Source organism: Nothoprocta perdicaria, unplaced genomic scaffold, assembly GCF_003342845.1.
Source record: "Nothoprocta perdicaria isolate Ctin4 unplaced genomic scaffold, notPer1 scaffold_17, whole genome shotgun sequence".
Lineage (NCBI taxonomy): Eukaryota > Metazoa > Chordata > Aves > Tinamiformes > Tinamidae > Nothoprocta > Nothoprocta perdicaria.
Window position 1 is genome coordinate 7,069,819 of NW_020454871.1, and position 23,597 is coordinate 7,093,415.

At 38.6% G+C, this 23,597-nt stretch overlaps 1 protein-coding gene across 3 annotated transcripts in view; it reads left to right on the plus strand.

The window, feature by feature from the left end:
* The window catches only part of COL4A5 (collagen type IV alpha 5 chain), a 77,449-nt gene extending 58,871 nt beyond the window's left edge, over positions 1-18,578 (plus strand). For all 3 annotated transcript variants that reach the window (XM_026036020.1, XM_026036022.1, XM_026036023.1), the window contains 16 exons: positions 1,202-1,282; positions 1,825-1,923; positions 2,201-2,251; positions 3,092-3,277; positions 6,096-6,104; positions 8,373-8,381; positions 9,718-9,851; positions 10,272-10,344; positions 10,492-10,563; positions 10,980-11,108; positions 11,376-11,474; positions 12,572-12,784; positions 13,113-13,290; positions 13,957-14,071; positions 14,427-14,599; positions 15,964-18,578. In XM_026036020.1, the coding sequence (XP_025891805.1) occupies positions 1,202-1,282; positions 1,825-1,923; positions 2,201-2,251; positions 3,092-3,277; positions 6,096-6,104; positions 8,373-8,381; positions 9,718-9,851; positions 10,272-10,344; positions 10,492-10,563; positions 10,980-11,108; positions 11,376-11,474; positions 12,572-12,784; positions 13,113-13,290; positions 13,957-14,071; positions 14,427-14,599; positions 15,964-16,045 (1,703 nt within the window). In that variant the 3' untranslated portion in view covers positions 16,046-18,578. The remainder of the gene's footprint in view (positions 1-1,201; positions 1,283-1,824; positions 1,924-2,200; positions 2,252-3,091; positions 3,278-6,095; positions 6,105-8,372; positions 8,382-9,717; positions 9,852-10,271; positions 10,345-10,491; positions 10,564-10,979; positions 11,109-11,375; positions 11,475-12,571; positions 12,785-13,112; positions 13,291-13,956; positions 14,072-14,426; positions 14,600-15,963) is intronic.
* Positions 18,579-23,597: the final 5,019 nt, after the last annotated feature.

The following is a 23,597-nucleotide window of genomic DNA, read 5'->3' on the forward strand; positions in this document are numbered from 1 at the left end:
AGTTTCTTTGAAAAGTTAAAGCAGTCTAGTGCCTCTAAGCCTTGTGCTGTTGGAACTGTCACTGCAAGTGTAAATGTGTGGTACATCATTTCAGAGTTCCTTCTGAAATTATTCTGAATTTCTTATGAAATATACGATGAGGGGATGAAGTAGTTGTGTTCCCCACTTGATCATTCTCAGCTGTCAGACTCTAAAGTTCTGTGACCCACAAAGTATTTATGTTTGGCCCTATGGTTTATCTTCAGGAATCAATAAAGAAATGTCAGCAGGAAGACTGAGTTTTTAATGGAGTTTATTATTTATTAAAAAAAAACAGGAATGTTCTCAAGGTCTCTGAAGCAAATTTCAGAAAGGTCTTCTGAAACAAATTACGTTTTGAATTCTTTAAATACAAGTAGACATTTCTTATGCTTGCATGTCAGTTCTTTCAAGTCTCAAATTTTATCATATTCTAGATTTAAAGAAAGTTTTTGTCTATGCTCCATTCGCAGCTGTAGGCTGTTCCTATAAATGTTCTTGACATGTATTTAACATAGAAAGGGAGGGCATTTACAACAGGGCAGTCACAGTAGCCAGAAGCTTGGCAGAGGACAGAACCTGTCCATGAACCTGAGAGAATGCAGCCTGTGCTGCATGTCATGCCTAAAAGACTGTTCAGGCAAAATGGTGTATTCAGACTCTGCCTTGATCATGTTCCAATGATCTTGAGAATAAAAATACTTACAGGGATTTATCTTTTTCTCTTATCTCCCACTCAGTTTATGCTGCAGTGCTGAGAATAAGGTATAAATCTAACCAAAATAATTTTTATTAAGATCTTTTTGAGTAAATAAGATGATTAGAGAATGGTCACAGTCCATAATGCTGTCACTTTATTGTTGACCAGAAATACCTGTCCCTAAAATGGCAATTTTCTAGCAAACTGTCAGACGGACTCTGTCCTTCACCACTGGCACTTAACACTTAAGACAACAGTGTCAAGATGGCACTTGAGAACAGCAGTAGCGATGCAGTTGTGATAGTATGTTTTGTTTCCATTTTTTTTTAAATTTGCTTGGTATCTTTGAATGATCTATCATAAACCTGCAAGGTGTGCATATATACAGTATCTTCTTAAAATTTGTTGCTGTAAATTGGTGCATCTCAGACTATAGCATCTTGGTTTTGTGCTGTATTTGATTGAAATGCCTGTATTTTACAGGAACGCCAGGAATTCCAGGACCAAAAGGTATTGAGGGGCCTCCAGGTAATCCTGGTTTGCCTGGACCACCTGGACCAGTAGGTGAGCATAAACAGTACAAAGAAAGGCAGCTGCTTCTGCAAAATGCACAAAAACTCCTTTCTTCTTTTGAAAATTGTGGAAGTGTGTGTCCATGTATGAATGCCAAACACTGAATACGCTCTACTCTTTGGAACTGAACAGAAAATAAAGTTTTTACTCTCTGTTCACTCCTTGTGTCTGCTCTCACAGTCATGCCATTAGCTATTGAAACACAGTTAACTGTTTCAGTGTATGCAAGCTTTATTTATATTAAGTATTCCTGTGCCTAACCTGTTTATATAGAAGCAAAATTCCAGTTTATCTAAAGGAAGATTATTTTCATTCAACACTAGATGCTAGTGGCCATAGGCCAACAAACCCTCTCTAATTTGTCAAGAGAGCAGATTTTAATTTTGAAATTATATACTTGTGGATTTTATATTAAATTATTACACGTTCAGGTTCAGTTATTTTTGCTCATTTGTCTTGTTTGTTTGTTTCTTGATTGCAGGTAGTGCATTGCTGTCCTAATGCGTTTTGCTCCCCTTCTGTTCACTTTTTAGGTGATGTTGGTCGTCCTGGCTCTCCTGGTCTTCCTGGGGAGAAGGGACAGCCCGGTCGAGATGGTATCCCTGGACCAGCTGGTCAGAAGGGAGAACCAGGTTAGGTACCCTCAGCCACAAATGCAAATGTATCAAAACTCAAAATGTCAAAGAGCATCTTGTGAATAGATGGAAGTATTTGTTATTTATTAAAGTCACAGACACATCTTGCAGCAAAAGCCCTTAGCTCTGGAATGAGGGAGTAGGTGGATGAGAATCCTGGTGGTCTCAAAGAATCGGAGTTTTAGAGGAAGATCACTTTCATCATTCTCAGCCTCATATTCCTAGAGACTTGAAAGCTAAACATTCATTATCAGCTGAATCTGTTTCTTTTCAGGTCTGCCAGGTTTTGGACGCCCGGGGCCTCCAGGACTCCCAGGATTATCAGGCAAAGTTTCTCTATGCTTTTTTCAAGAGTGAAAGTAAAATATATACCTGTATGAATGTATGTAGGTATACATGCACACGCGCACGCACACACACACACCCCAAAAAAGGACATATTACCAATTCTGCAAGAAATTAATGCCATAGCAACAGCTAAGTGAGCTCTTTTTTTCCCCCTCAGCAGACCCTTTTTCATTTACCATTGCTGACTACTGAATTTTGTAAATTGGCAGTTATGCAGACAAAATAAATCCACCCAGGATAATTGAGTCTACTGCATTGTGTGGGACTTTGCTGATTTGTCTCAATAAATAAAGTGTTCATATAACTGATGACAAATGAAGCAGCTTTAAAATGCCTGCTATATTTTCAAAAGCAACTTTGCAACCTAAATTATATGGCTTTTCAGTGATAGTGAAGCTCATAAATCACTTGAGCTTATTTGAAAGTTTTGCCATTATGTCTTAACCTTTAGTAGTATCTTAATAAAATAATGATGTCTTTTTAATATTGACAGATTTCTCCACAGTGACAAAAAGCTTGCGAATCATCACTTGCAAGCATATAAGCTCAGAGGATGTCTATGAAATAAAGCACTGCTGAGTAGTAAAGTGATACTCTAGTAAAGGACAAATCAAAAGCCACATCAGTTTTTTTCCTTCAAAAGTAAATAGCTAATTAGTTATTAGACTAATTTTTTAGTGTCTCACTGCATTAATAGAGATGAGTTGTAGCCAGACGTGCTCTTTCTTAAGTGAGATGGAGAAATGGGTCTGCAAACTGACATTTGGGCTTTTTCATATGTAACTATTCATAAATATGCCTCTCTCTGGTTTCACAGGGCAAAAGGGTGAACTAGGGCTACCTGGCCCACCAGGACCCCCTGGACTTCCGGGTCTGAAGGGAGAACCAGGTTTCCAGGGATTTCCTGGTCTACAGGGTCCACCAGGTCCACCAGGATTACCAGGGCCACCTCTGGAAGGTCCTAAAGGTAGCCCTGGCCCACAGGGTGTTCCAGGAAGACCAGGTAAGAACGTGATTCATACCTATCAACATCTGCCAGTACATCCATATTTTGCTGGTAGGATATCAGCCTTTAAACTTCCTCAATTTGTTTGGATGTTTAAGTTCAAGCCTCATGATATAGGCTATAAGTTTTGTGGGCAATCAGAGGATTTTGTTGCCCAAAATGACATCTAAAACCAAAACAACCTCGATTTCTATTAATTTCTGATACCTAGCAGCAAAAATCCAATGCGTTAATAAACGGGAGATTCTCCGCATGCTGTCACAGCAATCATCTAGAGAGCACGAAATCGACTTTTCAACATCTGATACCTTTGCAGTATGGTCACATGATCAGCCAATGTCATCGCGCACAAAAAGCAAAAGTTATAAATCGCATCATCTTAAGAGCCATGAAAATCAATTTCATGTTAGCATCACAGCATGATCAAATTGGATACCTTCCTCTTCATCTCCGTGTCATGTAACATAAATCACTGCTGCATTGTGTCACGTGGCTCCCATGGATTCAGTGCACCATCATGCCGTCTTCATCTTTCCATTCCATGTTTGCATTTTGTTCCTGCACCAACTAATTCTGGGAATGAAAGAATATCATGCTAAGTTAACATTGCTGAGCAACTCTCTGGTGTCTATTAGAACTTGATTTGTATTTTGTGTTATAGAATGGTAATTTCCATTAAGATGCTGCTTATGGAAAAATCAAACTTTAATGAACCTTTCACCCTTCAGGCTCAGGCTTCTGTATCTAGAATACTTTCTCACCAGTAAGATTCATCTCACCTAATGTGCTTGACGTTCTCCTTAAAAGGAGGCAGCACTTTCAAACTAAACTATTGGTTTATTACAGTTTCTTGTTTGCTTATAAACAGAGAAATAGTATTTTTAGTTTATTGCCTTAAAAATTTTGCCTCATTTTTTTTGCTCTTATCAAAAGATCAGTTTGGGGAAAGTCGGTGCTGAGTTCATGCATTTGTGAGATTGCTGCTCCTTGTGTGTTGATCACTCTAGATATCAAGGGAGAGTCTTGCTGTACATACTTGGAAATGTTAAGATCCATTTTTTCCTCAGATTTGCTCCTGATACAGGAGGAAGCAAGTCCACTAGAAAAAAAGAAATGTTTTAGAATTTTTTTATTATTATTTATTTATTTTAAATTCACTAATACTGGAACTAAGCAGTATCTGATTATTCTCAATGGCAACATGGGCTTTTCTTGATGTGCAAAATAGGCTATGAACTCGTTTATCCTATGCACACATTTGAAGAATGAGTTATGAACATTTGGCACTAAGTTATTATACCTTAAAGCAGGGATGATGTTTGCCAGCATCATGGGGAGTATGCTGAGACTTTCTTTTTAGTGCTAATAAAAATACTTGATTTATGTTGTGTCCTAAGCCTGCCTTTTGTAATGTCTGGTATGGAACACCCATTATGGAGCTTACTCCCTGCTGTGCAACTTGCTGTAGTTTATAACCAGTGAGAGAACCATCCCTACTGCAAGTCAGTAATCTTAATTTGATTTCTACTGGCCAAGCAACCTTGTCCTTTGCCTGCCTACTTGCTCCCTGGCAGGTAGGAGTGCAGGACAAGCAATCCTTGCTCTATTTGCTCTGGTTAAAGTTGCAGCTGGGATAAGCAGGAGAGTAAGTGAAGGTACAAAACAAGTTGTGATGTGGGACTTGGATTTTAAAACTTTACAGTTAGGCCCTCAAATCAGTGCCTAAAAAAATTCTAGGTGTCAAGATTTGCCAAAGAGTAGGAGTGTCTGTATGCAGAGAGGTACAACAAAGAAAATTTTGACACAGAAGGCAAAGTGTTGTTCCATAAGAACACTTTTTAAAAAGCTTTTTTGTAGAGTTTATCTACCACCCCTCCATCACCACACCCTAAAAAAAAAAAAAAAAAAAAAAAAAAAAAAAAAAAAAAAAAAGAACCTGCAAAGCAGCTACTGGTGTATAATAAAATTACTGGTTGTCATTCTTTGTGCTGCTGTAGCATTGATGGCTTTATAAAGCTTTTAATCTTATTTATGCTTGTCTATATGAGCAGGGTGGTTACAAATGCAGATGAGTTGGGGAAGGATGGTGAGACTCATTTTGTGCAGATTTATGTGCATTGGTGAAAAAAACAACCAGTGAGGTTCTGCTCAGCCATGTTTTCTCTCTTTCTCGCTCTCTCTTTATTTCCATTTTTGTTGCATGCACTGTATAAAGTGAAGCATTTGTCTTGCTTGATTATGCGTAAACTAATGTGGATAAACCAAACTATTATTGCAGATCTGGTATGATCAGCACTCCAGGCTTTTGTTCCAAGTGATAACACAGTCTATTGTTGGAACGCTGATTTTGTAATGCTGCAACATAAGGCAGATAGTCATAAAAGCAGCTGTGTGGCTGTCAAATTGCACCCCTTCTGAGGTCATAAATGAAACTAAAGTTGCATGGATATACAATTCGTTGTTGACTGTTGTTGACTAGGATTACTCTAAGATTAGTAAAAATTGTGGGGTCAAACATAGTGTAATTGTCTGATTTCAGCTGAACTGCACTTAGTGTGGAGTGATGCTGTCAGAAAGAATAAAATGAAGCAAATATCTAAAGCAACACAATGTTGCTGTTACTTTCCTTGTCTGTTTTTCATTGCTAGCAATAATAATAGTTTGGTGTTTTTAATACTATATCAAAAGAAATATTGAGCTAAATCTAAAAAGAAGGTTTAGTTGAATATGTTAGTTTGTTGATATTTTTAACAATGTTCATGTTTTTCCTCTTGTTCTAATGATGACCTTGGTGAACTCTGACCCCTACTCCCAGGTCCCTCAGGTTAGCCCCTTAACTCCAAAATAATAACTCTGCATGAAGAAGAATGTTTATACTTTTTTAGTGTCTAAATGTAGATATACTGAGTCATTTTTCATACATGCCTTTTAGTCTGTGGTAGAAGAGGAAAGTCTGGAGCTGCCTTTCATCTTTTTCCTCCATGTTGCAGTAGGGCTGACGTAGAAGGGGGCACAGTTTTGCTCTCTACATGATGGATGATCATGTGGATGCACGTTTGCAACACATTTTATAGACTGCCGCTAACTCTGAAACTTGTTCTAGCATATTTATTCACAGTATACCTGAAAATAGTATATACTATTTTTCCTGTTTACAACCATGCATATTGTGCTGTCCTCTCACACCTTGGCCATTACTATGTATAATGGTCTTTTGCAGCTCAGACAAGGGACAATATTCATTTTTCTAACACTTGCTGCTGTTGATTTTGGACACTCTAATATGACACAGGCTAAATGAATAAGATCTGTGTTTATACCAGCACAACAGTGTCCATAGGAAAGTTGCCCAGAAGGACAGTAGTGTTTTATGTTCCAGCTTAGAATGTTACCCTTCCTGTTTTTTTTGTTTTGTTTCTTTTTTTTTTTTTTCCCTCAACTTCACCAATGCGTGCCTAGAGTAACTCAGGAAAGCTCCTTTTCATGTAATACTCTAACCAAAAGGAATCATACAACCCTCTTATCATTGTGAAGGAGAAACAGGATTGGTAAAAAAATAGGGTCATTTTCACAAGCTTGTCTTAATCGTAGTGGATCAGCATGTAGCAAAGACGGCCAGGTTTTAGTGTCTGCATCTAGATTGAAAATGACTCTGTATATCTACTTAATAATGAAATCTTTAAGTTTTGCTATGATGACTTTAGAAAGGAAAAAAACTGTCTCCAGAATTCAGTAGGAAAGAATCTGCTTTAGTTTTTAGTGTGCTATGTTGTGAGATAACAAATATGAGAGCCGGTGATGGTTGATGACCTTAACATGTATCTAACTTGATGCCAGCACAAAAGAAGCGAAGGTGGTTTTCTATTTTCATTAAATTGTGATTGCACAAGCAGTTACTATACCTTCAGAGAGAACCACCATCGTGGGGGGGTGGATCATGTTTTTGTTTGGCCCTGGGACTATGCCCAGCCAACATTCAGTGATTGACAAAATTATAAATCATAGCAAAACTTGCCTAATGGTGAAATATGGTTTATAAGTACTTAACAGCAACAATGAAATGACTATGTCATTATTTTTAACAACTATATTACATCTAGTATTTAAAATGATTTACCAAATACTTAAGAAACAGTGCATTGAGGTAAAAACCTGATGGGTATTTATGGTAGTTTAAAGCAGTAAATTGCATGTTATATTTAAATCATTTCACTGACAGAAATGATGCAAGTGGCACAGGAGCTGAAATACAGATTAGTTCAGGAGCACGATAGGGGGAGATGTACATAAATTTTGAAAGGGGATAACTAAATGAATTTTGTGACACTCGCCACATACCATTCTCTGTAATCTTAAGCAAGTAAATTAGTCTCTTGTGACATTTTTATTAAAAACGTGCTAACAAATAGATTAAAATAATAAAATTTTATGTTCTGCTGTATTTTTGCTTATAGCATTTGCAGACCTTTTGACACATATTTATTCTGATTAGTCTCTTGAGGAGGGGCATATCTCTTTTTTGGTCCTGTAATTTCATTCACTGGTAGCTGACATTCGTACCTAATTAGTGGTGATAAGTCCTTGTGCCAACCACACACATTCACTGCTCACGGCAGTATTTTACAGAGGAGTAAGTTGCCATTAGCAATTTATCCCCATATCTGCCACGTTCTAGGCCTGTTATCATGCTATTATGAGTGATAAATATTGTCAGTGAAATGGTTAGTATTCTAGTGTAGTTCAAACCCTGTCATGAGTAGGACTAACCAGTTGCAGACCTCAGCCATAATGTTAAAGCAATAACATATTCTTTAGTAAAGCTTTAAGTTTGCCTTTAAGTTAATAGTCTTAGCAGAGCCTAGTCACCAGAATAACTTGTATCTGAAAATACCTATTGTTGTGTACTCATGTATGGTTTTATGCATGCATGTGGATTATATTGTAAATACAAAATATGCTGGTGAAATGGGTTTTTTGTAGTTTATATGCTGTCATCCATACTATTTCTAACTAGTAATCTTGTTTTGTACTGTGTGATGTCTGACCCTTCTAACATCGATCATTGGGCTTTGGTGAACTCTGATCCTTCCAGGTCCTCCAGGTTAGACTCTTAACTCGGTCGATTTATTTTACTGCCTTGCATTTGATATACTAGAAATGGGTATTTTACTGTAATTCTGAGATTGTCTTTCTAAGGACTGTGGTTACCCTGCAGATTGCACCTGTTAGGTGCAATTAGGATGCCAGAGATGGTAACCCAGTTATTTTGCATGTGTACAGTATTGGACCTTGCATGATGGAATGTTTTTCTTTACCTGAAGCTGCAAGATACACTTGAAATATATTATCAAAGTAGTGTTGAATTAAAAAGTAAAAGAATGCTGTAGTGAGATTTGCATGCAGAAGTATTGCTCATCAAATTTATCTACTGAATATACATGATGAGGTTTTCAAAAGAGTCTTTAAATTATTAAAGGTTTCAAAAGAACAAAAATTCAGCACATTGATCTCATTAAATTTGTACTACATAAAAGAATTTTATAGCATCGTCCTACAAAGAAGTCCTTTTGTAAACCCAATTACATGGTTGATTTTGTGAAATGTTATTAGCTGTTGTCAGTGCACTTGTTTAAGGTTTTGTTTTTTCACAAATTAATACCTGTTACCTTCTATTTAGATGATGGTATAAAGGTGGGTCTCGCATTTTTTTAGTGCTCCAAAAACTGAGGGTTTTATCTAAATTCACTTTTTTCTTTCAGATTAATTGGGCTGTTGCAAAAGGGAATTTTAAAGACCAGCTCAGTACCTCTGTTGTTTACTTGATATAATTCTACTACAGATAGGCAAATCAGCTGGGAGAAGTATCATTCATTATAAGAAATTTTATGCAATTCAGATCAGTACTCAGGCAAAATAGAATGGGGGTCGCCTTCCTGCCTAGTAGTTCTCAAATTCTCCCAGCGGGGGGGGGGGGGGGGGGGGGGGGGGGCGCGGAAAACAGCATTATTGCATTATTTTACATTGTTGAAATTGATTTTCAAAAGGAATTCAGTCTGTTAGGACAGCACTTCAGATGCTGAATGTTCTGTAGTTCATCAGAGGGGATATTTGCACTATCTAAGTTGGGGCAGCTTGGACTCTACTGAAGGTACTTGTCTGTTCATCGTCTAGCTTCTACCTTGGATGAGTGACATTGCTCTAAGGCAATCTGTAGATAAATTAGGTAAGGAGCTTTGGTTCCCAATTTGGGTAGTGCAAGTAAACCATCTTTATTTTCTCTTTAGCTTGTCCTATTTGAATTTATCATTGAAATAAAGCTGGGATGTCAAGGCAAAATCTTTAGGTTGCTTTTTTTTATACTTCCTAGATTGCAGGCAAAAGCCTGGAAATACAGTTGACACCTACTGATATATACATGTATGTTCCACAATATTAAGGTCCACCAGGCCCAGAAGGTCCTCGAGGGCCACCAGGCAGTGGAGCACTTAAAGGAGAAAAAGGGAACCCAGGTCAACCTGGTCCACCTGGCCTGAGTGGTCAAAAGGGAGATCAAGGATCACCTGGACGCCAGGTAGGACAAGAAATGGGATTTTCCTCCTTGTTTGTTTTTAAGTGCAACAAAGACAGAACATGTTTGGGTGGAGTATGCATATTACAACAATAAAATAAAAAAAAAACCAAAATATGGTATCTAGCGGCTGGTCTTGTAGCAACATAAAAGGGCTTTTTCCTCAATTATTCCCTAGTATCTGGGCAAGCTTTTCATATCGTGTGGGAGATGGAGCTGTGAAGACCTGGGCTACGATACAGTGTTCTCTGACAGCAGCTGGTGCATCAGCCAGCCAATGAACAGAATGCACTGCCTGGGCCCCCCAAAGTACTCTGCTTAGCTGAGACCCAAAGCATGCTTGTTCTTGTGTGTGCCACCTTTTTGCTGTTTTTCTGAAACTGTTGAGTAGAAGAGTGAGTAACATGAAACTGTTCTATTCAGGGGGATCCTGGTCGTCCTGGTCTGAATGGGATGAAGGGTGATCCGGGTGTTCCAGGTGTGCCAGGATTCCCAGGTACAGAAACTGCATTTCAGATGAATGCCTCAGTTACAGTGACAATCTGTCAGGGAGGAAAGAAGTCTGGTTTGGGCCACTCCTGTAACAGGCTTTGTAACACTGCACATTTGTTCACTTTGTGATTGTATGAATTTGATGTTTCAGGTATGAAGGGTCCCCCTGGACCTGCAGGACCTGCTGGCCTCACGGGCAGTCAAGGCCTGCCAGGCCCACCAGGTAGGAGCCATGGATAATGTTACCATAACTTCTGCTCCTCACAGTAAGATTTGATAAACTGTTGTAAGACTGAGTTGGTCTCAGCCAGTAATGAAAGTTGGTCCCTTCCAGTAGTTATATGAGTCCCAGCCACAACGCAGTTTCAAACTAGTCATTTTTACCTCTACAGCTAATGCTACAGTATTTTATACTCTGTATGTAGTCTTAATTGGGTTAAACCCTGCAAGGTCAATATATCTTGTGTTTTTGGGATCACCAAGAACACTTTTCTTGCCTTTTGTGTATTATTATGCTTGTGCTCTGCATTGATAGCTCTTGGCTGTTGAATTAGCAATAAAGTGTAACAGATAATGGGCTACTCAAGTTGTCTTTGCTGCTGTCTTCGGTTTATCTGATACACAGTGACTTTCTCCCAGGTCCACCAGGCTTACCAGGTTCTATTGGACGAAGCATTGTTGTCAAAGGTGACCCTGGTCCACCAGGTCCTCCAGGACAACCTGGCTCAAAAGGGCCACCAGGATTGCCAGGGCCACAAGGATTACCAGGTATGATTTGATGTGGCTTCAGAGAAAATGACTAAGGATAACTGACTGCAAGTTGCAATACACAACTCTTAGCATAAGGTGCAGAGACAAATTTGTGCACTCTGCAAGAGGTATTAGAAAAGTGTAGGATTGTATAAGCTACATCTGGTTTAATGGTCTGTGCTTCTGTAATATATCATAAGGAAACAATAGATGAATCCCAGTGTAAAGATTTCTGTAGTGAGATTTCAGGAGTTTCCATTTCACTTATGCATTTGTTTATTATAGGTCCAATTGGTCTCCCTGGTGATCCAGGGCGAGATGGGCTACCCGGGTTTGATGGACCAGCAGGACGTAAAGGCGAGAGAGGTCTTCCAGGCCAACCAGGTATGGTGTTAATCCTATGAGGAGCCAGTGGAAAAAGAGATGGTCCCTTTTGAGTTTAGGCAAAGATCAAAAAGTGAGATTTGCCTCATGAAAATAATAATAGAATCATAATTTTAGAACTTTCTTAGTGTAAAAACATTACAGGCTACTGAAGATACTTTGATTTGGAACATTTTCAAGACCAACACATTTCCAGTTAGTGCTGAATAATATTGTAGTGTGCCTTATCTTGATCTTAACAGAGTTCCCTTTGCAGCAAATAATGAAGGCAGAAAGAAACAGAAGGGAAAGAATTAGCAAAATCATTTTTAGTTTGCATGAAAGTCAAGATTGAGGAAAAACAGACTCCATAAAGGAAAGAATTTTGGCATATTCAGAGATAAGGCTACTGTGTAGCCATTGATTTGAATTACCATTTTAGAAAAGAAATTGAACTAGACATGTACTAGTAACTGTTCATTGCTAGCGTAAAAATCTACAGTATATTATAGTTATCTTCCCTGATATTTTTGCAGTTTGAGAACAAATGCTTTGTCTGAGTCATGGTCCTTTTCTGTTTATTTCCTCTCTTTTCCCTCTTTCCTCCACCTACTGCGAAACTGCAACTTTTCTACTGATTTTGTTGGACTTTGGCTCAAGTGTTCTTAGAGCATACTGTACATTGAGACTTGGTTCCTTTTGGAGCTCTACCACTTCTTTTGTGATTTTTGAGAAAGGTCTTTAAGCTTTAGCTTACTGAGTTGCATGCACAGATGAGCATCTTAGAATTGTGGAGCTGATTTGGACTTATGTTAGAGGTTGTCATGTCCACTGGAGCTGTGTTATCTTACTGTCTCACAACTCTTTACATATTTATCTTCACAGTACCCCTTTGATCCAGAGAAGACACACTATTTCATATTTTATAACTAGCTATAACAGTCTCAGTGACTTGACCAAGATTACAGAGAAAAGCATTTGAGGAAGATGGCATTAGGAGTATGAGGTCACCCAAACTGTAAATGTCGATCGCTAAACTTTCATTTTAAAGCCACCTTAGTCATAAAAGAGCAAGAAAATGTGTTAATAAATACTGCATATTGTACTTCTGTGAACAGGTTCACGAGGAACACAGGGGCCACCTGGTCCTGATGGTCTGCAAGGCCCACCTGGTCCTCCTGGAACAGCTTCAGTCGCTCATGGGTTCCTTATAACTCGTCACAGTCAGACTAGGGATACGCCACTATGTCCACAAGGAACATTAAGAATATATGATGGATTCTCTCTTCTGTATGTTCAAGGAAACGAGAGAGCCCATGGCCAAGATTTGGGTGAGATTTTCCTACATTCCATCTTGAAAGGGAATAAGATTACAACCACTTTTTAAAATAGTCTTGTTTGCTGAAGATATTTTCCTGGAGATTACTTAGGTGAGCTGGGGATGCAAGCTAAGGTCCCTTGCTTCCAGAAGTATGTGTTGCAATGCAGGATGAAAGAATGTGAACCAAATTCAGAAGTTACATTTTTCCCATGCATGATAATTGGATAGCAAATGTTATGCACTCATGGGTGGATAGGAAGAACATGTAATTAATTTTCCCAAAAAGATGCTAAAAATCAAAACCACTGCTGTCACATTTTATGCATCTTATGCCATAGGTACTGCAGGGAGTTGTCTGCGACGTTTCAGCACCATGCCCTTCATGTTCTGCAACATCAACAATGTTTGTAACTACGCCTCAAGGAACGACTACTCCTACTGGCTCTCCACTCCGGAGCCAATGCCGATGAGCATGGAGCCGCTGACGGGGCAGAGCATTCAGCCGTTCATTAGCCGGTGAGACAAAGCTGTCGGGTCCCTTGTTTAGTATCTGGATAAAAGCACACCTCATCTGTGTAATATTTCTAGCTTCTTGTGGGTTGGGTTAATGGAAAATGAATCTGTTATGGCTTTCTCTGGGAAATGTTTGGAAATAAGTTTATTTTAAAATGTTGAGTGCCTGCTCACCCACAGCAGCAATCATTACAGGCTGAAGGAGTACAAGAGCACTCCTCACCTCTGAGGAAGCTGTGTAGCAGGGAGCATAAGGTCCCTGCAGACAGGAAAGAGTAAACAAGAGACAGTTGCTTTGAGAATAAGAAATTTAGTAGGGACCTGGGGCAATTTTTGCTCCAGAAACTGCTTTGTATTTTACCCAATAGTTGTTAGTGGACATCTTGGCAAAACTATTGTCTCACTGCAACTATAAATTTGAAAATTTGAAAAATGCTTGAAAATTTGAAAAATGCTTGAAAATTTGAAAAATGCTTGAAAANTTGAAAATTTGAAAAATGCTTGAAAATTTGAAAAATGCTTGAAAATTTGAAAAATGCTTGAAAAGCAGAAATCTGCATTACTAGGACAGCTTTTCACAGGCCAGTTTTCCCTTTTGTGAAATAATTCTTAATAACACATACTCCTGTTATTTTACTGTCATATTTCTGATACATCCACTGTGTCCAGATGTGTTGTTTGTGAGGCTCCTGCGATGGTAATAGCTGTCCACAGTCAGACCATTCAGATTCCTTCATGTCCGCCAGGCTGGGACTCCCTCTGGATTGGTTATTCGTTCATGATGGTAAGAACTGCTTCCCATTCCAGAAATGACTATTACCAGCTTGTATGATCAATAAGGCTTTTCTGTTAAAACCTACCATGGTTGTTATTAGAAAGCACTCAACTCCGGTTACTAACCACAGCAGCCAATATCTGTGTTTATTTTCCAGTACACAGGGTCTGGCATAATTGATAGTTCTTGGTAAATGCTGCCTTTCTGAGGATACTAACAGAAGTGTCTGACCTTGCAATATTTGAACCCAGAATCAAGAGTAATTTCTCTTTTAAAGCTATATGCTGTGATAATATACTTTTAGGGTCCCAAAGAAAACTTCTCATTTGTGTGTTTGTTTCCTCCCTGCTCCTCCGGCCTCCAGCACACTAGTGCTGGAGCAGAGGGCTCTGGACAGGCCTTGGCATCGCCCGGATCCTGTTTAGAAGAATTCCGCTCAGCTCCCTTTATTGAGTGCCATGGTCGTGGCACTTGTAATTACTATGCCAATTCCTATAGTTTCTGGCTGGCAACTATAGAGGTGTCAGAAATGTTCAGGTAAGAAAACCTGTTTCTTGCATATTGTTTGATTCCAGGCTGAAACCTTTGGAAACTGAATTTATTCCTGAGATCAAAAGTGATTTGTTTACAGGAGTATAGAGAAAGAATTTTTTTTCCCCTCTCACAACCAGTTTTTCAAGTGTTTGCTTGGTTAGCCTTTAACATTATGGAAAAACTTGCTAGGGCACATTCTGTTTTGCAGAGATTCTGGTTCTTTTTCTAACAATTCTTACATGTAATATCTTTTCTGAAAATAGTCCCACTGTAGTGACTGAATTTTGATCCTTAAAGATTAATTTCATTTTTTTTTCCTTGCCTGGTCTTTAAATAGACTCAGATATTTCAAAAGGTAGCTCACAGAAATACAAGGGACAGGTATGGGTCAAACTAGGGGTAAATCCATGTAAGGCTATTCTCAGTCCTAGGGCAGGATCAATTCTACTTTAAACCTTTTAAGGCAGCTGTTCCTCTCTTCCCTATATAGACTAGTGTTTTACTACTCTGTTTGCATATTGATAAAAACTAACAACTATTCCCACTGCCACTCAATTGAGGAATGTAAGCATTGTGGCAGAGGGCTGGCAGTATTGATGGAGTGTGGCTGCTAATTTGGTTCTGCATGATACCACCTACACAGTGATACTTAATTATGTAGTAAGTAGTCATCACCCTACTAGCCTATTAGTTCAGGACAGTTGATCAGTGGTAAGACACTGGTATAAAATGCCTCTTGTTAATGCCCCAGGACCTTTTAATTTTCTCTGCCTCTACTATTTTTTTTTCTGCCAAAAGCAATTTTATATTTTAATTTATTAAAAAAAACGCCCTTTCAAAGAATAGGCTTTGTGGGAATATTTACATTCACATAAATGAGTTGCATTACTTTGTTGTACCTCTTCACCCTTTCAGATCAGAAGTAAATTATTTGGTAAATCAATCAATTACAAGCTACAGAATTACAATGAGATTCATATTTATGAGGTCTTGTAATTCCCTTCGAGATTGCAAATGTGGTTGTTGCCTTTAGTGGGAGTGGGAAAGCACATTGTGCATTCCCAAAATACTGCCTCTAATGTACATAATTTGCCTTCCACTCAGTTTAGTATTTGTGTGCTATCCTATGCTAAAGTGATTCGTTAGCAAACCTTTCATATACTGAGACCCAGAACTGTCGCCAGGTGTGAGGACATACAGAAGAATCACATGTAAGGAAAACATTAAAAAAACAAGACCAAGTCTCTCTTCCGTATTTCTTAACCTGTGGAATTAAGTAGAAGCTTAAAGGCATAAAGTTCAGTTCACCAAAAATGAAAATAAACAAACAAAAAAGAAAGCTAACCTGACCTTTGTTTGTTACCCAGTAAACCTCAGTCAGAGACTCTGAAAGCTGGAGACTTGAGGACGCGTATTAGTCGTTGTCAAGTTTGCATGAAGAAGACGTAACATCTTGGAGAATGTGTTACAAAAACAGTTGCAAATTCCTAAGGTGCACTGTCCTCCAGCTGTGATAATGGTGCTACTGTGTGGAAAGAAAAAAAAAAAAAAATCCAAACTCTTTTAACCATGCAGATTCAAGTGTACCTCACTCGCATGCCAAACTAATGGTTGTTTGGCACATGTTTGACAACAGGACTAAGATAAAAGAATTGACCTCTTGGAACAGAAAAGACATTTGAGGTTCACAACAGATCAGAAGATGAAAGTTTCCATTTCTCTCCCTGTACCAAAATGGCACCTTTTGATCAACCAAGAGAATACAGAAAAAGACAACGCACTGAATATGTTTAAAATAACCAGACTGCAGTTTTGAAAAACATTTTTCATGGTGCTACTAACCCTACTGTATCCCAGGTTTTTAATATGAAATTTTAAGCTTATTTCTCTTTGTAAGTAATGAAATGTGTATATTGTGTAAACACCTTTATAGTTAAAACTTTTAGTCATCTAGAAACAAACCAGCCTCCAATATAAAAATGCTTATGTCTAAATTTAAAACACACAACAGTATTTTATTATGAAACTTGTAGGATGGAGACAATTTACACCTCTTGCACCAATTTAGTCATTAGATGTTTCATTTCCTTCCTCAGTTGCCAAACCTGATACATTTGGGGAAATGTACAATCCTTCTGAAGTCATTTTGATCAGGGTTTTAAATGTTAGTATTGTACACCATGCTATCAGCGGTTTTATTTGTGCTTACTCACAATCCACTTGAAAAGGGTTTTTTTTTTTGTATCTTGTGAAAATATGTGAAATGATTAGCCATATTCTATATCCTTCTTTTCTGAATAAAAGACACATTCACTTTTTAGTAGTAATCACTTTGGTTTAACAGAAACTGTTCTTTGGGAATATCCAGTTACCAAAGCATTTAAGATTATGCTTACATAAAACCTCTTTACTCTGAAGTGGTGTTATGCATATTATCTGAAATAGTGTACACGCTTAGAAACCTTCTGAATAAAATAAAGCAAAAACTGGCATAAATTGATCTTTTCCTATTTACAAATCAATCTTTTGATGATGCTTATGTGAATTTATATGCATCCACAATGTACTTAAAATATATAGCAACTCCTGTGTATGTATGGTTCACATAAGGCCTTGAAAAATGGTGCATGCAGCTCCTTGTTTCTGATGTCATTTTTGTAAGAATACTGCTATATATGTCTTAAGAGTGTCACCACTTGTGCAATAACTGAAAAGTCATCATTTTTTTTGTATGCATAGCTGTCCATGACTGTTCAACTTCTATGGTCAGTGCTGTTTCATTTATACTTATGTGTAAACAGAGCTCCCTGACAAAGCAAGACTGTTTTCCAGGTGATCATGCTTTAATTTTCTATTGTATGTTGCCACCTTCACCATCTATTAATACAGCTTGCCTTGTGCATTAATATCCTGCTTTATATAGGTGAAGCATATGGTTTATATTGAATACTGTTAACTAATTCATCTGCTAATGGCTGTTCCTACTTACCTTTCAGTTATCACTATAAGCCCTGAGCATCAGGAAACTCCTTGTTTTATGCAGAGCTGACAAAAGACATAGGACTGGTGAGTGATCAGGTGGCAGTGATTTATATAATGAGTCTGGGGCTGTCTGCAAGAGCTTTTACCTGATTATGAAACTGAAGAGCTTTAGTTTAAAATGCAGGAAAAATAACAGCCTTGTCGCAGTGTTTAAAGATAAAGGGTAAGCTCTGGAGAAAGGGCACGGCCCATGTGCTAGCTGCAAAGATGATAGTAGATAGGGGGGCAATTCAGCAACATGCACCCTTCAACTTGTTTTATTTTGATTTGCTGATGAAATAAACTAAGCCTACTGCTACCTCCGAGCCAAGAACTCAATACCAAAGCTGAACTAAGAAGTTCTTTAATGTAGACTCAAGCCCATATCTTATTGCTGTCTCCCTGAAGCCTAGAATAGCCCTAGCCCCAAAAGCAGGAGAGGGGTTCCTGTGCCAAGTGCTGTGCTGGCTCTCCCTTGCATTTCTGCCCTGTGCTGCTTTGACTACTCACCCCAAAGGCACATTGTTTTTTCATAGATGAGGAAACTGGGCAAGGGCTGAGAATAGTTGTCCTAGTCCTGTATTAACAGTGCTCCTCTGAGCTGTGGCCTCTGCTGCAGCATATAAAACATCTCCCCCTGAACCTGGGGATTCTCCCCGGCGTAGGTGGAGGCAGCACATGGAGCAGCTAGGTAGGGGCAGCCTGGGACCCCAAACCTCTTAGATGATTATAGAAAAATGAAAAGATGTAAAGGAGCTATGTCTTGACCAAGGTATTCTCTGGTTCAGGAGCTTCTGTCCTGAACCTTAATCAGCTTTAGGATAACATTTCTGAATAGGTTAATTTTGAGATTTTTTTTAATTATGAAAAGTGGTCTAGAAAGAAAGGAGTATATTTACCTGAGCTATGTAACAAAGATGCAGAAGATGTCAGTTTAATTCCCATCCATCATATTTTGTGCCTCTGAGTAGACAAATCACCTTGTATTAGATCTCAGTCTGTCATCTATAAAGAAAGAATGGTTATTATTGTCTCTTGATTAGACTGTAAGCTCTTCGGGGCAGACATCTTTATGTGCAACATTGGGGGGCTCAAATGTTGTTTGGGGCCTCTAGGTGCTATCCATCAGTATATAAATATTAAACTACAGGTAAAAACTTGTGTTTGTAGATTTGTTATTAATAAGTTAAAAAAGTGTTTTGAATGTACAGAGCCTTAAAATGGCCTCTTATATAGCCTAAACATGATCTCAATCAGAACAGCACTGCTCAGCTCCAGACAAGCATTTTTTTCCTAAAATTTTGGGTTGTGACAAAAATGTTTATTCTTTTAGCTGGTTGTGTAAGGCTAAGACTACTTCCATTGATCTCTAGCAGTAACAGTGAAGATAAAGACAGTTGTATTGCAAAATGTACAGGGACAAGAGGGACACTTAGCCATGTGGGGGCACCATATAGCTTTAAAAGAAATTTACAACAGCAGCCAGTAGAGTTACTGGAGTGCTGGCATCAGCATTGGCTTTAATAAAGTCTGTTGGAGAGGGCAGAGAGTTACCTTTCCTTGCTCACTACAGTTCCTGAGCTTTGAAAGGAACCTACAAATTCCTGATAGAAGGAGTTAAATATGGTCTGACTTCACTGTCAATGTGGCTGGGCTGATGAAGGGAAAATGGAGCTTTCTAAAGGCTTACTAGTTGTAAAACTTAAAAACTGTAACCTGCTGTTTAACTTGTTTACACTGTTCCCTTACCAGAGCCAAGAGCAAAGTTCTGCTTAGTCAACACAGAGGCATTTTAGTATCCTCGCTCACTAAAAGATGCCTATTTTAATCTGTGACTAAGAGAAAAATGCTTCCTTCAAGTGGATTTATGATACAAGGTGGAATTAAAATACTCCTGAAACAATGCTTCAGTCAGAGAACAACCTGTAAGTGCAGGGGTCCAGAGCATTTTATATACAATGAAGGAGACCAGTGCAGGTGAGCTTGGTGCTTTGAAAGCTCTTAGGTATGTAGTTTTCTGTGCTGTCTTGCAAATATCAATTCCTTTCACAGGTCAGGATTTCTTGTATGAGCAGAGGAGGAGGTGTCTGCTTAGAAAAGCAGTTTTAGAACTTGAGGAAGGGTTTTATTGGTCTTGAAAGTAAGCAGTCTTTGAGTGCCAGATTTGAAATTATTTCCTGCACACTTTGCTATCTCTCCATGGTATTTGGTAGGGTACATGCTAAATGGACAAGTCAGTATGCTGCTACAACTGTATCCAAGTGTCATCTCAGGGGCACTGCAAGGGAAATTAGTTTTGACAGTTTAGGAATATGCTGCTGTGTGCAGTATGTTACTTATTTTTAATAGGGTCCTTCCCAGAAAAGTTCAGCTTTAGACAACCCAGCACTGCTGCTGAACACTTAATACTTCTGCTACTCTGGCTACTTGCACTAGAAGCATAGGCTGAGGATTGTGCAAGGGCTTGAGATAATTTAGTCTTTAACTAGTATTTTATTGACAAAGAGCAGGACACATTCCTGCTGAAAGGCAGCAGCAGTGATCAAGCTCAGGGAAACTGTAACAGCACTGCACATTTCAAAATAGAGAACAAGCATCTAGAAGAGCTAGCAGTGAAGGGAAAGGTGATGAGTTCAACCCAGTGGTAGCATATGGGTGTTGACCACAGCTTGAAAAACCGTATTAGCTGGGGAGAAGTCAAGCCTCCCAGGGAAGAGGCTGGCAAACTGCTGCCTCCAGTAAGGGCACCAGCCAGCAAAAACGTGGGGCCACAGGCTGCTTCAGCTCCCACCCTGCTGGGCTGTCCCAAGCAGCACGCTCCTGTGGCTGCAACCCCGCTTAAAAAACCCAAGTCTTAAATTAACACCAAGCCCTAGGGAAAACAAAACCAAAGCCAACCAAATTAGGCATGTTTCTTTAAAAAAAGAATTCCCACCTGCTGTAGCACAGAGAAAGCTCAGTGCTTCACTTCTTCAAGATGTTGTTTCAGAACAGGGAAAGATTAGGGAACACAGTTGTTTATGTAGCCAGGTACACTGTTGTTAGACAGCCAGAAGAGGCTCAGGGAGGGCAAGGATTAGAATGCAAGTTTATATCTTTACCTGATAGCTCTCATGTGGTCCATCCTCCACCATACAAGCTTCTCATTCTGGTACTTGATGGGTTCCAGTCGTGTATTGCTCAGGGAGCTGCAAGATCTGCTGGAAGTGATCCATGTATTTCACAAAAGAAACAAGTCCTCCTTTAATACTTATTCTGATGCCTGCCTTCACATTCAGATAGGGACACTAGCAGCCTTCTGGTGTTAATTGAGAGCTTTCACCAGCCTTCAGAAGTTGAGAGTTTTGTCAGTAATTCAGCCAATGGGGTTGAAAAATTGGTGCTAAGCTCTGCCTCCCTGCCCCCTCCCCACCAAGCCCTCAAGCAGGGAGCAAATTTCAGGTCCAATAAGACCTTCAGTCAAAAGGTCTTTTAAAGCAGCTACTGTATTGACAGCGTTTGGATAGTTTTCTCTGTTTATGGCTTGTACGGCTGTTTCTGTCATGCAGGAGAAGCACTGTTTTCTTTTGCTTCCCAATACAGACTGCATACTATAAAATGAGGCCCCAAGTAAGGGGGCTGGTTTGCTGGGAAAAGCCTGCTCTTGCAGCAAATGGATTTAGAGGGACTTTTTTTAGGGTGCTATTCAGAGCAATAGACTAAGAATTAAATTAGGTATTTTTAAAGAAAAGTGTACTCTAAGACATTTCAAAGTAACCACCTATATTTATAGAGATCATTTATGCTCATATTTATGGATAAAAGCATTTATATACAGAATTGTTGACAGACCTTTCACATCAACAAAATCAGAATCTGAAAAGGCACTACATTTTGTTGATAGATTCAGAGTTTAGTCATTTCTAGCAGTAGGTGCAGTACCTGAAATCAAGATATCTAAATGTGTGTTTTGTTCTGTTTTTTACATGCCAAGGCCATACTTAGTACACCTCAATACAAAATTATATTACAAAATATGCAATAGCAAACCATGCTTGCTCCCTTTTACACTGAAGCCCAGAGGCATCACCCTGCTTAACCTGCACTGCTAGAAATTGCGTTTCTGTAAGGAAACCTGAAGAGCCCATTATAAGCAGAGTTCTAAACAAAGAGTGGCCAAAATGTCCTGCATTTAAAGCAGAAAAATTATTCTGCACCTATTTTTTTTTCCCGTTCAAGGACTCAGTTGCTTACTAGCCCAGCAGACTACTTCGGAGAAAGCTTCTGGGTGTTCTACTGCATGTAACATTTTGCACTAAGTGACAGAGCAAACTGGCTGGGCTAGGAAAGGAAACACTCCCCTGTAATAAGCTAAAATATTGCCCAAATCTTCAGGGAAGCAGGGTGACAAAACCACTTTAAAAAAAGGCAGGAAATGCATTTTTGACACACACACAAAAAAAAAAAAAAACAACCTCAGAAGTTTGTTTAAAAATAAAACCCAGACACGGAGCTACATGAACACGTATTTACTGCAAGTAGCTCTATGGAAAGCCAAGTCAGATAAATATAAACACTATACAGAGCTTCAAGCCAGTCTCCCAAAACCGCAAATGCGATGTGTTTTACAAAGAAAACAATGTAACAATATTTACAATGGAAGACAAAGCCAGATCAATCAGCTCAACTTTAAAACAGATCTGTGAAGCAGAAATAGCAAATATAATGAACAGTTTCAACCATATATGTTTTAGTTTGTACAGACAATAACTGTCCAATATCAAATTAAATTTACAGGACAAACATTGTTCCATCATTGGTATTTTTGTACTATACAGCAGCATAAACGGGTAGCTGGAAGGTAGTATACATAGTGATATGTTTTACATATTCGGAAAATGTTCTTCCAGCACAATACTGAATAAATTAGTTGCTGTAAACTAAGAGATTCAAAAAGATTGCATATTTATTATGCCGTACCTGTTAGTATCTGTACCACTATACTTGAGGTTATCCATTTACTTATTTATTCAGCATTTATTAAATCAGTGCTGTATATTGTACAATGGCAGCCTCTGGGATCTTTTACGAAATAAGTCTGTAACACCGAAGTTTTATTCAAAACAACCTTTTCCTTTCACACAATGTTTAGAGCTATCTTCATCCAAATGTTGATTTCTTAAAAAAGATGTAAAGCTTTTTTTTAAAAAAGCTGTCTACATATTGCATTATTAATTTACCAGACCAAACAAAAGCTATATGGCAAGACAGTATCTTGGTCTATAAAAGTGGTCATCTTTTTAATTAGTGTATGTTTAGCAGCAACGAGTAACTGTACCAACTTAAACTTTCCTTCCAGAATCAAAAACAAGCCTGTGCTTTTAAACCCTGTAGCAACAGGGTGTTTTTTCTTTTTCCCCCAATCACTAAGACACCGGATAAAAAGATTGGTACCAACTACATTTCCAGAAAGTTCTTTATATTTTAGTGACATGTACACTTTAATACTACTGAAAAATAGATTTGGGTACACATCACCAAACATCAAAACTGACAGCATCTAATTTGTTATACAAACTGTATATCCTAGTCTCTTAAAGGTTGTCTGCTGAGGTGAGGCAGCCCTACAAGCTGCTTGTACAATATACAAAGAGGAGGAGTACCAGCTGTGTGGTGCAGTACAGCATGAGGATTCATGTACCACTTTGAAACCCTTTATCAATCGTCAGTGCCTTGTGTTATACATTGCATGTACCAACAACTAGAGTCATGCTTTTGAAGTTCATAGCAGTGTTAAAAGCCTAAACTCATTTTAACACCCACCCCAACCCCCCAAAAATCAGTATGAGTGAAGCATTTAAGCCCTGATTTTTCTACAATTTATTTTAAAAGTGTCAAATAGTCATTGTTCGCATTTCTTTAGGCAGGATAAGGACAGTTAAGGAACCGACTTTTTACTTTTTCTCATTATGCCAGGAAGGAAAAATAAATAGTCCCAAAT